This window comes from Rissa tridactyla, chromosome 3 (genome assembly GCF_028500815.1).
Source record: "Rissa tridactyla isolate bRisTri1 chromosome 3, bRisTri1.patW.cur.20221130, whole genome shotgun sequence".
In the NCBI taxonomy this organism is placed as follows: Eukaryota; Metazoa; Chordata; class Aves; order Charadriiformes; family Laridae; genus Rissa; species Rissa tridactyla.
Genome location: NC_071468.1, coordinates 36338677 through 36357964, shown reverse-complemented (window position 1 = coordinate 36357964; position 19288 = coordinate 36338677). Strand labels below are relative to the sequence as shown.

At 40.5% G+C, this 19288-nt stretch overlaps 1 protein-coding gene and 1 long non-coding RNA gene across 4 annotated transcripts; one reads left to right on the top strand and one right to left on the bottom strand.

The window, feature by feature from the left end:
* The first annotated feature begins 1644 nt into the window (after positions 1–1644).
* YIPF4 (Yip1 domain family member 4) lies at positions 1645–16251 on the top strand. 3 transcript variants are annotated; one of them, XR_008465266.1, is made up of 7 exons: positions 1645–1869; positions 5421–5574; positions 8450–8621; positions 10791–10868; positions 12725–12838; positions 14235–14410; positions 15215–15230. XR_008465266.1 is itself a non-coding variant. In XM_054194214.1 (7 exons), the coding sequence occupies exons 1-7, from the start codon at positions 1782–1784 to the stop codon at positions 15350–15352; spliced, it is 846 nt and encodes a 281-aa protein (XP_054050189.1). In that variant the 5' UTR covers positions 1645–1781; the 3' UTR covers positions 15353–16251. The 3 variants fall into 3 exon arrangements, 2 of the variants coding, with proteins under 2 accessions (XP_054050189.1, XP_054050190.1); XM_054194214.1 differs by lacking the exon at positions 14235–14410 and adding an exon at positions 13225–13326 and having other exon boundaries at positions 15215–16251; XM_054194215.1 differs by lacking the exon at positions 14235–14410 and having other exon boundaries at positions 15215–16251.
* A 2171-nt stretch (positions 16252–18422) lies between these two features.
* LOC128906650 (uncharacterized) lies at positions 18423–19185 on the bottom strand. Its single transcript, XR_008465267.1, has 2 exons — positions 18850–19185; positions 18423–18683 (listed from the first exon to the last, which is right to left on the bottom strand). It is a non-coding gene; the product is annotated as an uncharacterized LOC128906650 (long non-coding RNA).
* Between the last annotated feature and the right edge of the window lie 103 nt (positions 19186–19288).

The following is a 19288-nucleotide window of genomic DNA, read 5'->3' as shown; positions in this document are numbered from 1 at the left end:
CAGGCTCCCTAGAGAGGTGGTCGATGCCCCAAACCTGTCAAGTCTTTAAGAGGCATTTGGCCAATGCCCGTCATAACACGCTTTAACTTTTGGTCAGCCCTGACTGAATTGGTCAGGCAGTTGGACTAAGTGATCACTGTAGGTCCCTCCCACCTGAAATCTATTCTATTCTATTGGTCACAGGTGCTGCTACCAAGGTCTGGTAAAGGGTCAGTCTTGGATGTAGCAGCTTAAACTGTGGGAGAAGTTTTTAGATATGCTAATGTGTTTTAATTATCAACTAAAAAGTTATCCATTCTGGAGTATACGCAATGTGCTGCATTCTACATCTGATTTGTGACTATGCTAGATTTCCTTCTAGACAAAGAAATTGCAGGAGAGTGGTACTGCAGGGGACTACGAAGGATACCATCAATATACAGGGATAGGGCATAGCTTAAAAAAATACTATGAAAACTGCATATAGATACTGAGATGGAGCAAATTCAAAAGAATGGGAGAGAAAAAAGCATGGAGCGTAACAGAGTAGATTTAGGATTGTACATGGAAGCAATTAGCAAAAGGGTTGCAGATGACCATGACAGTACTGGGAGGCAGAGCCATATAAAATATCCGTGGATAATAAAGATGAAGGCAAATTCTTCTGACCAGTCAAAAGGAACGACGCATTTTTTCATATCCATCATGGAAGCAAAGTATGTGGGATGGGATGATCCTTTTATTCAACAACAAAAAAAACCCCCACCAAACCAAAGTCCAGAGTTATATTAGAATGGCTGCAAAATCTTTTGCTACTGAAGAGTTCAAAATATGATTTTTAGCAGTATGCAGGAAGCATGTAACACGGGTCAAGCACATACAAAGACACAAAGAAAATATCTCATTATGAAATGAGCAGCAGGTTTACAGTCAGACAGGTATACAATTAAACGGGCAGATGGCATTGGCCACGTGGATGAACAACGCGTAGAAGAAAACCAGATAAACCCTTGCGCACAGAGGCAAGGGGGTGAAGCTGTTGCCCCTGGCTACTGCAGGTGCCCAATGTCTGCCGTCAGCCTTCACACCAGCCCTGGGGGGTCAGGCCGGGCTAAAACACCTGTCCTGGTGCCTTCAACACCGCCCATGGCAGCGGCTCTCGCGCCGGAGCGCCCAGCGGGGTGGGAGCTGCCCCGGCCGCCCCCCCAGGGCCTCTAGCGCAAGGTGGGGGGGGGCTGCTTCTCACCCCGCCCAGGGCCTTGCAGCCGCCCTCCCCCTTGGGAAGCGATGGCTGGAGGAAAAGGCACCCGCGGCTGCCCTCGAAGGGGAGAGGGGGGAAAGAGGCCGCCCAGAAGGCCGCGGCGGCCGTTGGGCTGATGATGACGCAGGAGTGATGACGCCAGCCCTCGCGCATAGAGCCGCACAACCCCACAATGCCTTGCGGCAGCTTCCTGCCTCCGTGCCCCCCACCCTCCGCGTCACATCGCGCCTCTGCCAATCCAGGAGGAGCTTTATAGCGGAGTCGAAGCGACCTCACTCCCCGACCCACAGCCGGGGGAAGCCAGTCAGCATTGGCCCCGCGGCGGCCAATCGCGGCGCGTCTTGCAAGCAGCCAATCGGCGGGGCGGTGTCTCTTGTTGTCGCTCCCCCTGTCCGTGAGGCGGCTGCGCTGCGGGCGTCGGGTGCCGGCCGCCGCCGTAGGAGGAGGGACCCGGCAGGCCCCAGGCCGCGGTGTCCGGCCGCCCGCCCGCTCGCTTCTCGCTGCCCCCACCGGCCCCGCAGCCCCTGCGGAGGGCGGGGAGATGCAGCCCCCGGGCTCGCAGCCGCCGCCGCCCCTTTATGCGCCCGGCAACGGGGACTTCACCTTCGTCTCCTCGGCAGACGCTGAAGGTGAGCGCGGGGCCGCGGTTGGGGCCGCTCTCGCGTTCCCCGGGAGAAGGGCTCGGCCAGGCCGTGGGGGAGCGGGCGGCTCCCGGGCCGCTGAGGCGAGGGGTGCCTTCTGTGCCCTCCTCCCCCCGCCCCGAGGCCGCTGGCGTGGCTGGAGGCGGAGCGGGCCGGCGGAGGCGGCCGCAGTGGCTGGTGCCCTCGGGCCGCGGCTCCGCTGCGGGCAGGGAGCGGCGCTTAGGGCCGGTGCGAGCAGCTGCCGTACCCGCGTGGGGGAAGCAGCAGCGTGGCAGAGCCGGCCGTGGGGCTCCCCTTCTCGCGTTCTCTGAAGCCCATCATCGGGGTTGTGCCCGGCGACCTGCCGTCACCGTGACAAGCGCTGTCACAGGCCGCTCCTCTTCCCTGCGTTGCTGGGAGAGCAATTTGGTGTTTGTTGAAGATCATACCTGTGTTTGCATTCGCTGTACTGCTGTGCCAAAGTCTCTGCACCGCGTCTTATTTCAGCACAGTCGTGGTGGGGTGGGGGTGGGGGAGAAGCCCTGGGTGTAGTGTAGGATGTGAAGCGTGGCCTGCTGCCGAACTGCTGCACAAATAGTTGTGGTGTACCAGCATGCCGTGAAGATCCACCCTAAGACTGGGAAAACGAACATACAAGAGTCAGCATTGTGCTAACTTATTTTGATGGAGGATGACCTTTTGGGCTCTACCCATTTAAACAACAAACGTTCTGCTTTATGCATGTATTTAGTTACTCTTGTAATTGTGGACAGGGGTAGGGAATCATCTAAATCTTGACTCATGTGCCCCACCCTGGTAAAGAATTACTGAAGTGGAAAAACTACTGTAGGATGCCTGTTCTTTGGTGAACTTCCCAGTCCTTCTGACAAGGAATGCTAATCAACAGGTACGATCTCAGCTGTTTTGGTTTTTTTGTCCTTGTTTCGTTTGGTTTGTTTTTCTTCTCCACCTTGGCCTGAAAAAGGATCCACGTACCTGTGGATGGAAACTCTGGATTCCCCTGGAAGTATTTGTTCAGCAATGCTGAACCCAGTCCAACAGAGCCGCCTTTCCAGTAGGATGTGTTGAATTGGACTCGGCTCTGTGCTCTTTGTGAACACAAGCAAGGTGTGATCTCCTGCCTGTTCAAGTGTAGTCCTTTTTGCAAAGTGCTGTATAGACCTACCCTAACAAACAAGAACATAAGCAAAGTTAAACAGCTTGATATTTCTAAATTAAAATACTACACATTGCACTCTAATTTCTGTTTCCCAAATCTTGATCCACATGAAAAATAAAAGTATAAGCTATTTTATTTTCCCATCTTATTTCCGTGAGAGGTAGGAGCTCTTTGTGGTAAAGAATGCTGGAGAGGTGTTCTCCGTTGAATGGACAAATATGGTACAAAGAATGGACTGTTTGGGGGTTTTATTTGCCTCTTGTACTGCTTTTTCAAAGTTGAGGGCAAAGACTGTCTTGAAAGCTGTTTTTCCACAAGGTCTGGTTGAACTGAGGCATGTGAGATACCTCAGTTTTGCTTCTGTGGCGTTCTGCCTGAGAAGTGAAGGCACCCTAACTCTCGCTAGCAAGCATCAGAACCATCAGTTCTTGGCAGATTGTTCAGTGCTCGGTGGGCCTGCTGTTAACCATCTCATTCAAAGCAGTCTATAGAAGAGGAGGTGGCAGACTCTTTTTCCTTGGTTTCTGCAGCTTTATGTCACATCTGAAATGTCTTGCAAAATAGACTTAAGATCCTGTTAATAGGTTTCATGATTAAAAAGCGTGGTTGCAGGTATTCACCAGTCATCAACTGCTAGAAGGAGTCTTGGTAAATAAGACTTGTGTAGAAGTTTCCCTGCCCCAGGATGGATTGTCAGCAGTCACTGTGAAAGGAGAAAAATGGCTGGTTGGACTGTTATGTTTGCTTGTTTGACAGCCACATTTGTGCATACAGAGTAGCAAGAACCTCTCCTTCAGAAGTGGTGTTCTGTTGTAGCATAAACAAATATTTTTAGATTAAAGGGTCCCAGTGTCAGCAGAAGACTTCTGAGGCTCTCACTACCTCGATGCACAGGCATTAAGAACACCTTTTTCTTTTTTTCTTCCTCTGTAAACAGCAGAGGAAGGCTTTGCTTGTATCTGGTGAGAACAGTGTATGTGTGCTGATACTGACAAGAACAAAGAGATATTCCTTCTTTAAGTTACAGCAATCTTTACAAGGATCCTGCGCAGATTGTGTTTAAAGAGTCAAAGCAATGGATCATTAACTGTCATGGTTATGAAACAGTTGAAAAGCATTTATGGAGAAGCTTAAATTTAAGCTTGAGTGGCCTAGCAAGTTGATTTGGGAAGGAGAATTCTGTTAAATCAATTGCGATGCTGAGTGATTGGTGAACACTTTAGACATGCTGGCTGAAGACTGTGAGATTCTGTCACTGTACAGATTTTGTTTCTGTAAAACTACATTGCATTTTGATAGAAGATGTCACAAATGTAATCTACAAATCTGGCCTGACTTGCCTCGGTGAGTATGCGTTTCAGAAATACTTGCTATAGCGAGGTGTTGCAGGAAATTTGTGCCTAGAAACATTTTTGTGTGAAGAACGCACAACAGTGGGAAGGCAAAATAAGATTTTCTTTGGTGAAACATAAAGGTGTTGGATGAGAAGAGAGTTTTTGTTTCTCAATATATTTGTAATAGGGTTTGTACAAAAAATGTACGTGTTTCTATTTGTTTTTTTCCTTTTTAGCAAATAATGGAAATCCATGATTTTCTAAAGAAATAATTATTCCCCTCTTCTATATTTTTTTTATTCTTTCTTCAAAATGCTTTGTATATTTTCAATTACTATTTTGTATTTTTCATCTTTACATAAATGAATACAATGAGATAATAATATTTATTGGTGACTTTGACACATACCTAAATTGCTCTTTGTTTTGTTTAGTACTCTAGCAGAGCAAGATCATAGTATATTGAAGAGAACTCCTTGTGTCTCTTTATATTGGCTGGAGCCGAAGGATCTCTGATAGTATTCTTTTTCTAGTATTTTCACCTGTATTAAAGGCAAACTACAAATAAAAACATGTACAAATGTTTTCCTTTGATGAATAAAGGCAGAGAATGGTTTTGGCTGAAACAATGCCACTGTGCATAAATGAGCTCCCAAAGAGGTATAGTATGGTCGGAAAAAAAAGGGTAAATAATCCACAACTTACAGTATGGTGAGACTTTAATTAGTGAACTCCTTTTATGCCTTTAAATGCTTAATGATAAAGCACAAATTGAAGCCTTTCTGTCACATTATAACACTGTGTCATCAAAACAAGAGTTCTGTCTGGAAGCCAAAACTTGGTAATTTGAGACCTAACTAAACCAACATTGTTACTATTGCATTAAAACTAGAAGTACCCTTTCAAATTATATATTGAATATTTTTATGGTGATGACCAGGACATGTAGCTTTATATGTCTGTTATTTATCTTCCAGTACTTTTGAAATCAAGTGGCTTTTGGCAAGACATAAAAAGGTATGTCTTTCTCTCCCTCTTTCTCTAAGATCTTAGTGGCTCCATAACAACTCCAGATGTTAAGCTAAATCTTGGAGGAGAATTCATCAAAGAATCTACTGCAACTACATTCCTAAGACAGAGAGGGTATGGCTGGCTTCTGGAAGTGGAAGATGATGACCCAGAAGATAACAAGCCCCTCCTGTATGTCGTAATTATTTTTGGGTATCTATCTATATTAGCTGTGTAGTAAAAACAAACAAATTGTAGTCTCTCAAATTGTCCCACAGCCTTTTTCTGTGACTAGAATTATATTTGACAAATCACTTGACCAATGAGTATTTTCTGGTGCAGGAATGAAAACAATATGTTTCTCAGTATGGTTTTTATTTTTAGTGGAAAATAGATGCTGGTTATTCCCTGTTGGGGAGAAAGGAAGGAGGAAGTAAAATCCAATTTTATTTATCTCCTATAAAGCTATTACGGCTTTTCTGCTCATATCTGTTGATCTTGTAATGGTTAAAAAAATTACATTGTATTCTTTCTATCTTTTGTGCTGATGTTGTGAGTTTCTTAATGCCATAGAACAATCAGAGGTTAAGACAACCCTGTGGAAAGATTCATGTTAAGTGAATCTAAGTAAATTCTGTCAAGTTAGGCTGAAGTAAATGCATTGTGAATCATGCTTATTACAGTAGAGTAAGCAAGGTAGTACAAACTTTGGAATCTTTGATGCTATCTTATATTATGAAGCTAGATTAAAAGGGTGATAGTGTTGAAGGACAAAAATGTCCTTAAAACGGAAAATCTCTGCGTCTTTTGTTCTGTTCATAGAAATGTGGTTAGTTGAAGAAAGTTTGTATCTTAAGATTACCATACTGAGTCAGGTGGCCTGGATCATAGTCCTTGTTCTGCACCTAAGCAACTTCATTCTTAGTGTCACAGTGTTTTCCTGTGTGAATTGAAGGTAATGATGCTTTAAAAAAAATGAGTGAGCAGGAGAGTACTCTGGAGAACTCGAATGAAGGGTGTTGGGAGAGAACAGATGTCTGGAGAGCTTAATAATGAAACCGCTACTTGAAAAGTACTTTAATTTAAAAGCACGTAGAACTAACTCCTTGTGTGAGTAAGTCTGTTCTGTAAACCTCTAACTTTTAATTAGGAAACAGAATGATGTATTGAGGTGACAACATATGAATTTTCTCTTTTGTCGAACTTATACCATGAAAACAAAGTTTCTGATTCAAAGACAGTTAAGTTTTCTAAGCTGCTGATTGCTGGAAGTGGGGAGAACATGCCAGGGGAACGATCTGTTTGTGCAAACAGGATAGATATAATCATCCTAATGGAGAAGACCTTAATCTGACTTCCATGTAGCGGTTTCTATGCAGTTCTGATTATTCCCAGGACGTGTGCTGTAATGAAGCCTTGTAACCTGAATCCCACTAAGGATTTAAAGAATAGCATCCAGCTGAGGGAAGTTCAGTGTGGTATTACTGTGCAAGCATTTTGTTCAGTAGAGTGGGATTTATTTTTTTTCCTTCTCATTGGGCAGCATTACTCCAGGTACTTGTTTCCTATTACAGCTACCATTACTTCTTAAGTGAGGTAGCTGTCAACTTCATGCAAAAGACGTTTTGCTCACATGAGAAACTGTCAGAAGCCCTAGGTGATGACAAAGAATTATTTCCAGACAGGAAATATTTGTGTTACATAGTCTTCAGAGTAAAATATAGGAATGCTACATCCTGTTTAGATAAATGGAGGAAAATAGATGCTTCTACTCTACTCCTTAGATTCAGAGATGTGGTTAAAGAGCAATATTTGGTTTTTTTAGTCACAGGTTAGTAATACCAATTCTGAAATAGCTTCAGTAACAGCAATCCTGAAATTGCCTGGAGAGACTCAATGAGCAGTATTTAATTGCCTTGAGAGACTCAATGAGCAGTATTTAATTATTTTTTTAAAAAGAAATTGTAGTGAATCACGACTTTGCATTTATTTCTTGCTTCAGCTTTTCTGAGGAAAAGGCTGTAAATCAAAGCCTTCTATGAAACTTTCATAAATGGATTTAATGTGATTCTACATTTTTCGCCATTGTGCTCTTAAAAGTAGAGCAGAGGGATATCTGTCGGGAAGTCTCTTGCAACTCTTCAGAGCTCCTCAGTCATGACTGCATAAGGAAAATGCTAGCATACAGTTCTGTCTTAAGGTTCCATGCATAAACTTAAAGGGAATTGCCCATTATTTGGAAAGCCTGATTCCTTCCCATTATCCTGGGACAATCGGGGCAAGATGTACCAGTTAGGAGTCTCCTATGGAGAAGAGTCTTCTGGTCAATTTGTAGCTGCTTATAGATAGTTTGTAGCAGGGAGCGGAAAAGGCAATTCCAGAAGAGCAAGATCTGTTGATAGAATTTATTGCTAGTTTAATTGGCTTTTATTTTTTACCCATATTGGAAACAAGCCACTAATTAAACAATTGGTATAAACTGGTCTGCTGAAAACTACTGGTGTTGAAGCAAGTTAAACCCCATTTTATTTTTTAATTTTTTTTTTTACCTGATGTATTTTGAATGGGTTTGGATTAGTGAATGTAAAGGTATTCTTTCTTGTAGAATTTGAAATAAAACGTTTCCATCATATGTGTGCTCGTGGCAAACTCCTCATCATAGAAATAGGCAGACATCCTACTTTGGTGTATGCATGTCTTTTACTTTTAAGTAGTTACAATGGTATGAATGTGTTGTGTTCCTGCATGTCAGAAAATAGGTCTACTGTCTAAGTGTAGATTGTTAGGGTCTGTTGTGTATGTTTTCTGTTCTCAGTCATGTCATTGATTTTTTGAATAATTAAATATATGTTAACTATGTCACACGAGTTACTGGATGCAAGATAAAGGTATGGTGTTGCTTTGTTGTGGATGAAGCTGTTCCTTTGCTAGTTGTGGCTTCAGAAAGCCTTATGGGTGACAGGAGACTTGCACGATAAACCTGCTGTTTGCCCCTGAACTTGCCTTTTTACACTTTATTTCATTACTGTGGTGTATAGTAATGCTCTCTTGCTTTACTCAATTTCAGGGAAGAGCTCGACATTGATCTAAAGGATATTTACTACAAAATTCGATGTGTGTTGATGCCTATGCCATCTCTTGGGTTCAATAGGCAGGTAGTGAGAGACAATCCAGACTTTTGGGGTCCTCTGGCAGTTGTCCTCTTCTTCTCAATGATCTCATTATATGGACAATTTAAGGTAGGTATAAGCCTTCTACCTAAAAAGAAATCTAAACTAAACTTGGGCACATGATTGCCAAGCAATTTGCATTGTTACGTAGGTAGAAAGTCTTTTCCTCACATACTAATGTGAGGCATTTCAAATGCTGTTTCTCAAGTTAATATGTAGAAAGACAGCAGTAAGAAATGTATTAAATAGCCCACGGATGAGTTAATCATGATGAAATGTCAGGTTTGTTTTTTATACAGTAAAACAAAGGAAAGATGTGGTTTCTAGAGGAGGCAGATTGATACTAATGGGTTTATAGTCATATTAGTGAATCTTTCCATTTTAATTGTGACCTTTTGTTAACATGCTTTTTATTACTAAAAAATGTTGCCAAAGAACATTTGTTTGTATGCCACGAATTTTAATTTCCTGACAAATAAAGCTACTTGTTTAATTCATACTATATCACCACTGTTATCTGTTATATTTACTCTTCATTGGTGCCATTTGTTATTTTGTCCTCCCTGCTCAATGACAATCAAATAACTTTCCTCTGGTCAATAGACTTTTTCCATAATTCTGTTTGAACTCTAGGGTGAACAGCTATTCAGAGGCATTGTGCAGATTTAATTGGCCCCCATAAACACCGTTAGCTTTTTTCTTTATGTCCAGATTGAAATACAGAAATGGTGTCATTTATAGTCAACGATTTGAATGTGAGCCTCTGTGATCCTCCTTCGGAAATCTTTGCTGTATGTGTAGTTACAGTTGTTTTAAATACAATGTAGTATAGCAGTAAGCCATATGTAAAGTAGCAGAATGTGCTTATGCAAGGATTTTTGTGAATGGTGAGATAAAAATCATTCTTTTTGTGATCTCTGGCTTCCATATGGTGTACCAAATTCTGACTAAGAATTCACTCTCAGTATCTTGTTTCTAAGAGACTTGAAATGAGTAGACTGAAGCACTGTATTATTCGAGTCTTCTGGGTGGACCACTTAGCTGCCTCCTAGGCAAAGCAAGGACCATTCCTTGATCCCTTGACAGATAAACTACCTTCTGGAGATTGTGTACCTACTGTACATGAACAGTAGGTATAATGTTTCTTAGGAACAGTGGGTTTACTGTACTGATGTAAGAGTGCTGTATATGTGTGAGGAGGGAAGGCTAGTAGGTAGCAACACGACGACTGACAGCAGCTAGACTAGGTGAACCGAATGGTGGGCTGTAAGCTGGAGAGAGATGAGCATTCCTGCTCTAAGACTTTAATCCAGCCCTCCTATTTTAGGCTGTGGAAGAAGGGAGAAAGTAAAAGGAGGACGTGCACTATTTTCACAAATAGCATAAAGCCATTATATTTATCTTATTTTTTTGAAGTGTTGCTGTGATTTTTATGTGATTTTAAATTTAAAGAAAAATCATCCTCTACTTGATTCTTCTGTGAATCTGTAAGTTTGAATTAAGCAAAAAAAACCCAAAAAACAACTAAATTGAGTACTAGCTTAATTTTTAAGTGGACTGATAACTGTTCTTTCCCTCTAAAAAGGTATTTCTAATGGGAGAGCTTCACTTCTAAACATCCTGGTGCCTCAACTCCAAGAATAGCTAAGTTACTTTGAAGGTTCTGTTAAGCTGGAGAATGACTCTAAGATTTCTGCTTCAGTTTAAGAGCAGACCAATGAAAGAATCAAGGAAAAATAACGACAGACTTTGTCCCAGGAGACTGGGGCTGTTTCTTAAGTTGTAATCATCATCAAGTTCTACTGAGAGTTGGAGAGTTGAAGTCCTTTGTCTTCTTCTGAGCATTCTCAGTTTGAGTAAAGAATAAAGTGGCGTTTTTATGGATGAAAGAAGCAGAATTCTAACTCTGTGTATTGGTTGGGCTGACTTTCAAAAACTGTCTGCGCCCACCTTTTGTAATAGGTGGGATGTGAAGACATTTAGCTAGGGTGGTCTTACCTTTCGTTTTAACTAAACCCTTCCTACTCTGATAGAATATTACAATACTTACAAAAGACACTGCATGTGCATTCCATGTTCACCGAACTTACCATTAATGTGATTCTGTAAATGTAACTGCTTAATTTTATTCTCAAGTTGCATCGTGATACTAAGTAAAACTATTCTTGCTGCAATACAGAATTCAGTTTTGCATAAAATCATGATTAATATAAATGAATTGTTCTTTATCTCTTAAAGGTGGTTTCTTGGATTATAACGATTTGGATATTTGGATCCTTGACAATTTTTTTACTGGCCAGGGTTCTTGGAGGAGAAGTAAGTACCTGTATGCAAAAAGGACATAGAGGGAGTATATGTAAAGTCTCTTGGCTACATTTTTCAGTAGTAGTTGGGTTTTCTTGGTGCTTGGCTTTAGACTTTGTAGCCAGCTAAGAGTGGATGCAGTTGGTAAGTGTAACATGTACATTTCAGGTTCTTGGCCTCCAAAATAAAATCTAAAATACAGAGGTAGTCAGCTAATCTTTCTGAGGGATGGATGGCACACTGGATGTGATAAACAATCTGGAAATTTGTACTATGAATCCCAGAAATTCTAACAGCTGCCTGTGATCCAGAACTGAAGTCCATTCTTGAGGGTCAAGTGCTTTCAAATTTTTGGTCACTGAGCTAAATGGGACCCTTTCTCCTCCTTGCACTGCTCTTGTGCTGCTCTTTAGTTAAACTTTTTTTTTTAATGTTGTATAATGTCCTTGTGGGTAGAGCACCTACCAGTGTTTGTTTTCATCCTTAGCCTGATGCAGCTTAAACCCATTAAAGGTTAAAAGTCACGTCATGTTCTTCAACTGCAAAGCCAATTGAAATTCTGGCTTGCATCCCTCCCTCCAGCTGCTTGTATCAGCAGGGTTGGAATAGCTGTTTGAGTTGTTTACAAATGGAGTCACTAAGCGCTTCAGGTGTAAACAACAAAAAATGACTTACAGCAAGGCCCAGAGACAGCTTCAGTGGAACAGTCAGGAAGGTAGAAACTCTTAGAATGGCTCTGCAGCATAAAATGCATTGAACTGTGTTGTGAAGAACTAAATATTCAGTGATACTTGGTTTTTATATTTTTACTATGCATCTTGCACTAATGATGAACTGGTGTTGCAGACTTCCTGCATTATTTACATTTACTTTAATTTTTTTATGTTTTCCTTTTAATCATAATTGCTAGAGTCTTCTTGTGTGAACACTATTTTGAAAGAAAGAGCTTTTATAAATGTGATTACATGTTTTTTTCTGCACACTGGGAGAATCCAGATGCCCTTAAATCTATCCGTTTTGTGGGTCAAAATGTGAGATTATCAGAATGTATAAACAGGGGAGAACGTATGGGTCTGTACAGTTCACTGTGAAGGATCAACAGCCATGAGAAATTGCTTGCAAGATGGTCACTTGTCTCCCCACTGTTTTTCTTGTGAAATCCAAGAAGCTGAGCTGGGCCCAGGAACATTTTGAACCATAGTGGGAGAAAATAGGACATTTTAATCCTCATGAAACTAAAAACAGTTATGGAAATACTTGAGCAAATCTGTTTAAGATAGTCATAAATTTAAACAGAAAATTGTAACATTTCTGTGCCTTAGAGGGATCAGGTTCTAGGTCTTGCCCTGACGCCAAAAGCATTAATGTACTTTATGAATTTATTTATGTATAATGGATATGAGTGTGTTAATACAGAAAATTATATCTTTGCTGCTTGTGACAGCCGGCACTACAGCTGGTGACTGAGAGGTGTGTTGTAGTTCTGTGCTCCTGGGTATCAGTTGCACATTCCACGGAGAGTGGCAGCTGAGAACCACTTAAGGCAGAACGTGAAAATGTGAGGGATGGGTGGAATTACATATTTTAACCTGTGTAAATACTTCCCTTGGAAATGATAAAATTGTCATTTACAGTGGTAAAAAAAAAAAAAAGACAAGGCAACATATTTCTAAGAGAACTAATGATTAATTACAAAATTCTAGGGGGTAGCGTACAAAAACAATTTCCATACTAGCAAGCTTCCTTTAGCTAAAATTTCATGAATACCTAACATATTATCGCTATTACTGTTATAACAAGATTGAATTGTATTGGGTGACAAAGACTGAGTACTAAAAAGTTTGGTTTTGTGTGCTTCAAAATTTCAGGTTGCTTATGGCCAAGTTCTTGGTGTGATAGGATATTCCCTACTTCCCCTTATTGTCATAGCACCTGTACTTTTGGTGGTTGGATCATTTGAAGTTGTTTCTACCCTAATAAAAGTAAGTTCGATATCATCTATTGAGAATTGATCTCTTGTTTATATCATCTATTGTTTACAGTTGTTTTTAAGTCACTTTGCTAAGACTTCAAGTATTAATCTGTTGAGGACAACATAACCATGTGTCAAAATATTTAGAATTATGAGCTTTGGTTAGCATGGTGGACATGACTGCTAAATGAATTCTGTTTTAAATGTTTCTTTTGAGTACTTGGGGATATACAGCGCTGTTGCTATAACGACACCTGTTGTTATCAGATACTTTGCTGTGCTATAATAGTTGCATTAAAATAAATAGGATTATCATTTTGAGAAGAGGATGCATAATTGAACCTCAAAATGAAGAATCTGAAAATAAGCTGTTCTGTCCCTTCCCCCATCATCCAGTTTATTTTTAGTTACTGCAGCATGAATATGACGTTAGTCATTGTTCTGAGACCTTCCCATACTGGAAGCAGTACAAAGCTCTCAGTACCCTTTGCAGGGAAGGTAAGTATTGTTCTGATTTTATAGATGTGGAATGTAAGGCACAAAGCAGGAATAACCTGCCTGATACCACCTGCTGTTGGACACGTTTATGAAGCTAGCAACAGTCCCTGATGGGTCCTGGAACTACATAATGTTCTCAAACACCTCCAGTACTTCTTAAAACCCTTTTTAGGTAGCCTTTGAAGTTACTGCTGAACTTTTGGAAAGGCTGACTGAAAAAATTCTGTTGCTAGCTAAGCTGTACGCTTTTTGAGTTCTTGTTCTGTTGATTTGATTGATTTCTGTCCTTTTAGCTTGCTGGTAAACAGTATAATTGAAGAACAACTAAAATGTATGATAAATAACAGAATTGCTGTGTTTGTGATATGATAATTTGCAATTACTAGTAAGCGATACAGTCAGAAAGCAAATTATTAACTTGCCAGTTAACTAATATATAACTTGAAAATAAATATATGTTAATGAAACCTTTGTTAACTTGATTACTGCTCACAGTCTTGCGTTAACGTCAGGGCGAATCTGTGCCAAGGTTCTTACCTTTGCATCATAGTGTGAAAACGCAGCAGAAGCCCCACATGGCCCGAACTACTTACGCTGTGCAAGTAGCGCTTCCTATGGCCTGAGAGCTCTGTGCTTGGGGAAATATTTCACAGACCTAAAGTTGGGGAACTTACAGTGAAATAGTGAAGTTCCAGACAGTTCTTCTCCAGGCGCAATCAGCAAAGTAAACTACTTAAGTAATGCACCTCAATTGTTTTTATTGTTGCAATTTTACTAATGCGTCTTAACGGAATTCAGTCATGATCTTGGTTGTCCCCACATGTCCATCTTTGCAGTCCCAGGTTAGGCAGCAAAACCAGAAGTATGCAATCACGTGCAATTTTTTTTTCTTCTTTTTTCAACGGCAGTTGAATGGACCACATAATCCCTCAAGGGGCTTCAGCTCCTCTGACAGAACTGTGGAAAAAGTTCTTTGCTGGGGTCCTATTATGTCTGCCCTCATTGGTCTTGTGGTTTGCAGGAGATGACGGTGTTTTTGTGTGACAATCAGTTTTAAGTATTTCTCCTTTTATTAATACTCAAGGTGCTGCTAGAAGATAATAATGTCTGATTACTTTTTGCCATAGCCTTGTTAGTTTGAGATTTGAGTCAAGTTCACTGACCTCAAGGCTTTTTTTTTTTCTTTCCCCCCAAAGTGTGCATGCTAATTTCATGTAACATAACAGATGCACATCGGTAATGTTTCTTTCTGCCAGTCTTTTAAACTGGCTCTTTCTTAACTTACTAAGCAATACAGTTTTTGATACAGATTGTATTTTGTCAGGCTTCTTCCTGCACCTGAAAGGAATAGGTATGTGAGTTTCGGCCACCTTGAGGTGGGAGCACCATAAATAAAGCTTATGAGCCAGACGAATCCTGAAATAAAAAGATAGTAATATAGCCCTATATATCATAGGAGGAAGAGTCAAGTATAGTAATTCTTTTGCTTAGAGAAAGGGAGGAGTTAACAGTTGCTGACAGTTAAGGTAGAATGAAAAATTATTAATCCAGTCAAATTTCAAATCATCAGTGTATGTAAGCTTACAGCTTGCTTTGTGGTATCAATTATGTCTTCGAGAAAACTTACTGTAGATCCTTAGCTGGTCATTTTAGTAAAAATGTGTCAAACAAAAATAACATACGTATCTGTTAAATATTTCTCTAAATTTACATGAAAATGCATAGTATATTTTTTTTGGGGGGGGGGGAGTTCTTCCCCCTCTCCACCCCCCCAATTCTTTTGGGGTGGTTTCTTTTTTGTTATATTGGGAGAAGAACTGATTTTTATCTTGATATTTGGAGAGATTTTCTTGTGGTGTCAGCTCAGACTGTTTATCTTCTTTTTCAGTTGTTTGGAGTCTTTTGGGCTGCATACAGTGCTGCATCATTATTAGTCGGAGAAGAATTCAAGACCAAGAAACCCCTTCTAATTTATCCAATCTTTTTATTATACATTTATTTTCTGTCCTTGTACACTGGGGTGTGATCTAGTGCAAGATGTGGCCAGCAACCATATTTTATTCACTTGCAGACCGATAATGCATAAGGCTGGAGATAATACAAGTGACTGTTTTGTATCCAGTTGTCAAGATGTTTTAAGATCAAAGAGCGTATTTGTGTATATTATTTAATGAAGCAATTGTAGCTATATAGATTTGTATCAAAGTTCTAGGTTTGTTTAAGACTCTTCAGATTTTAATGAACAAAGTAAGAACCTTGTGTTTTATAAGAAAGTGTAGCAAAACCACAACTTGATACCTGTGCCAAAAGCACTAGGACCAGATTACTATGTTTGAGGAGAAAAATGAGAAGTTAACTGTAACAATCTCAAAGTGCAATTTTTCTTTTGAGCTTAAACACAGCTGGCTTTTTTGGCACAGCAAATTCTGTAGATAATATATATTTATGAAACAGTCCTGATTGTTCACAGAATAGTCTGTATAATCAAGACATGAAGATACTACTTTTAATTTAGTGCCTCAATTACTTTGATTTGGCTATTGAGTTTTTATAAATTCCAATTTGTTTTCAAAACATGTATATACTGTGTATTTTGTATCTATGGCTTGTGTGTAGCGTAAATACTCCTTGGTTAAGGATGTATATTGGGTTTTTAAAAACTGAAGATGCAAGTATTTGAAGTCTTCATTAACTATCTCTGACCAAAGGAGCAAGATATTTACTGCGTGACATTATTAATTAAATTGCATATTTAGAGAATCAAATTATTTTACTTAAAAGTATAAATTTACAGAGAAACAGGTAAACACCTTTCTCAACTGTAGTGTTGGCTTAATGTTGGAGAAAAAAGATGATCTATCAAATTTGTGTGATCTTTAAACAATGTTATTTTATGATGACAAAATAAAAGTAATGCTTCCCTAACTATGTTTTACAACATCTTGCTCTGTCTTGCTTTTAATAGCATGGTATTTAACACGCATCCATTTTTTCTTTCCCAGTACTTGTAATCCCATATGCAGAGAAATAAAAAGATTTGTAAGGCCAGATTCTCCCTCCGCTAACATGAGGCAGAATGACAGCCTTAGTAACGATTACAGTCTTGCTAATTTTGACTGTCCAAGGATTATGTAATAACGTGATGACACGTTAAATATTTCCTGTGTACCGTGTTGATTGCTTATGCAATGGTCCTTATGGTAATGTTTCCTCGCAAGACAAGTCCACTGAAGTTCACTTTGCGTGGTACTAACTTCGGCATTTGCAATCTTCAGTATTTAGTATCGCCAAATAGATCTTAAGTTTCTGATTTTATTTTTTTTTTTCTAGCAGAAAAAAAGCATTCCCCCTGTCTTCTTCCTTTTTTCTTTTTTTTTTAATGCTGCAAAGAAAAAATCAGTCATGACAAGGTAATAGCAAGGGCTGTCTTTGATCCCTAATGGACATATTTCCTTATCAAAACTGTAGTTTTCCACCTTTTTTAGATGGCATAACTTGCCATTCTGATAACTTATTTTTGTCACTCATTATTGATGCAATGCCACACTCTGCCACAAACCTTTAGCTTATTCTGCTTTTTCTGGATGATGCTTGTGTTGGTATTAAACAGAACTACTTAAAGTTGGTGCTGGACATAAATTGTAATGTAATACTCTAGCTGCTTTATATTAACGGAGGAAAAACTGGATTGACTTTTCACCTAATTTTTGACTTCTACAGAAATTCTGGTGGAATTACTGATGTCGTATGAAACCAGTTACACCAGAAGCTTAGTACTTATCTGCAGGTGTTTTATGAACATTCATACTAAATACATAAATAAATAATGCATTTAAAAAAAAGAAGTTACAGTGCATTTAAAAAAAAAGAAAAAGCATGTTAGCTTTGGAATCTTGCATGATAATCTGGTCCTGCCTCTTTTTTTCTCATGACCTATATCTCTTTTTTTAGCAGGAATATCCAACTAGTATTAGAAGGCTCAACCCAGACCCTGTGAATACATGTTTAACTAATGTTGCCACAAACATGCAGGGCAAGGACACATTTAGGTTACCAGGCTGTCAGAGAGCTTTCAACTTAGTTCCTCTTTGCATAGCTGTTCATTAGGTGTCCGTAACAGATCCTGTGCATCTGAACGACTATGACTAATCAAAGGATGCAAGAACGTTCTGTTTAATCTCCAGATCTCTTAATTTCCTCTATACTCGTGTTCTGTGAAATTTATAGTTGCGATTTTAACTGTTCCTTTCCACAGACTTGGCACATGTGTAATATGCAATGTAGATAAGCACTTAACATAGTACAGATTTTGTACACAATTGCAGATTTGCACCTTTTAATCTTAGTATCTCTAGGGTCACCTTTTGCATATGCTGGGCAAGAAATATGTACAAACAGCTTTCAAATGGTTCTGATAGTTTGTAATAACTTTGCATTAAACAAACTCATATTTTTAGATGAGGTATGTGTGTAAATACAAGATGTATTTTATAAAAATTTTGAATTAAACTTGTTTACAGAATGTATGAAGCTCATTTATATTTACTGAATTGACATCTATATCCTTATACATCTCAATCTCAAGTTTTGAGGCTATAAATAAATTTTTGTGACAATACACTACTTCTGTCAAAACTGGAAACTTAAGAGCACATCCATCTAGCAAAAAGATGCAACGTCTCATTTCAAGGTAGAGACAGGGGTATCGTACCTTAACAATGAGACAAGCTCTTTGGAGGATGTTCAGTATAGAGCAGCTAGACATGTACACCTGTGTCTTTCTCCCTCTTCTACCCATCAGACACACTCTGTTGTTTATCAGAAAAATCATACCTACTTGAAAAGTGTATGAAATCAATTTCTTTGATGTGGAGACAACATACACCTTGAGATAACTGCTTTAAGTTTTGTCACTACCCTTATTAGCTTTTAATGTTTCACTCTCAGGACAATCTGGATTATCCTGGATGGCACACGTACCCATGTGGTTTTGGATTTGTTTTTCTTTACAGAGACGCAATTTCTTAAATAATTTCCCTGCTACAGCAACCTACGCTAATTTGGGTCCTAATAAAAATATTCTATAGGAAACCACATTATATTGGAAACTTCATTATATTTAAGACCATCAGTAGCCTAAAAGCTTTCTCAAATATTTTATCAGAAGGTGTCACCGAGATAAAAGAACGCCTGCGGGCAGGCTGAGCTCTACCAGCTGCCGTTGCTGTTCCAGGGGGTGAAGAGGCAAAATCTCTGCAATACGAAAGGCTTTATTGTACTCGCGTCATTTTTGAAGCTTGGCGAATGCTGCTTCGGAACAAAACGCCTTCGTGGGGAGAATGACTCCGCCCCCAATTCTAGGGTTAAAAAAAGAAGAAAAAAAAATATTAAGGAATTCAGCCCGGAGCCGTTGTGTATATTGACACACGATCCCGCCCACACGAAGAGGCAGGAGGCCGCCCCCGCAGCACCGAGGCTGGTGTGAAAGGACTCCGCAGCACACCAATGCTTCCACTTTTTCACCTGGTGCCAGAGCTGGAGGCAACTTAACCAGGGCCTCTCTCACATCGCTCTTGCAGAGACCGGGCACGACAAACAACCCCCCACCCCGCTTTCCCCGGGGCGGGAGGCGGCAAACGCGCTTCCCCGCTCACGGCCCAGCGTTCGCCCGGAGCGGCAGGGCCAGGGCAGCGATGCGCGTCAGGGCAGGACGGCGGCCGGCCCAGCCACCGCGCTCCCGCAGGGAGCGGGGCCAGGACGGAGAAGCTACACCGGCCCCTCACAAGCAAGCAGCAGCCCCCCAGCCCCAGGGCGGGAACCGCCCACCGCCGGCCTCCGCCACCGCGCAGGGCGGCCCCAGCGCACCCTCGCCCGCCCGCTCAGGCCTGGCTCCTCGCCGCCGCCCGCGGGCCTGCGGAAGGCCTGGCGAGCCGCCCGCCGCCCAGCTCGCCCCCTCTCCCCG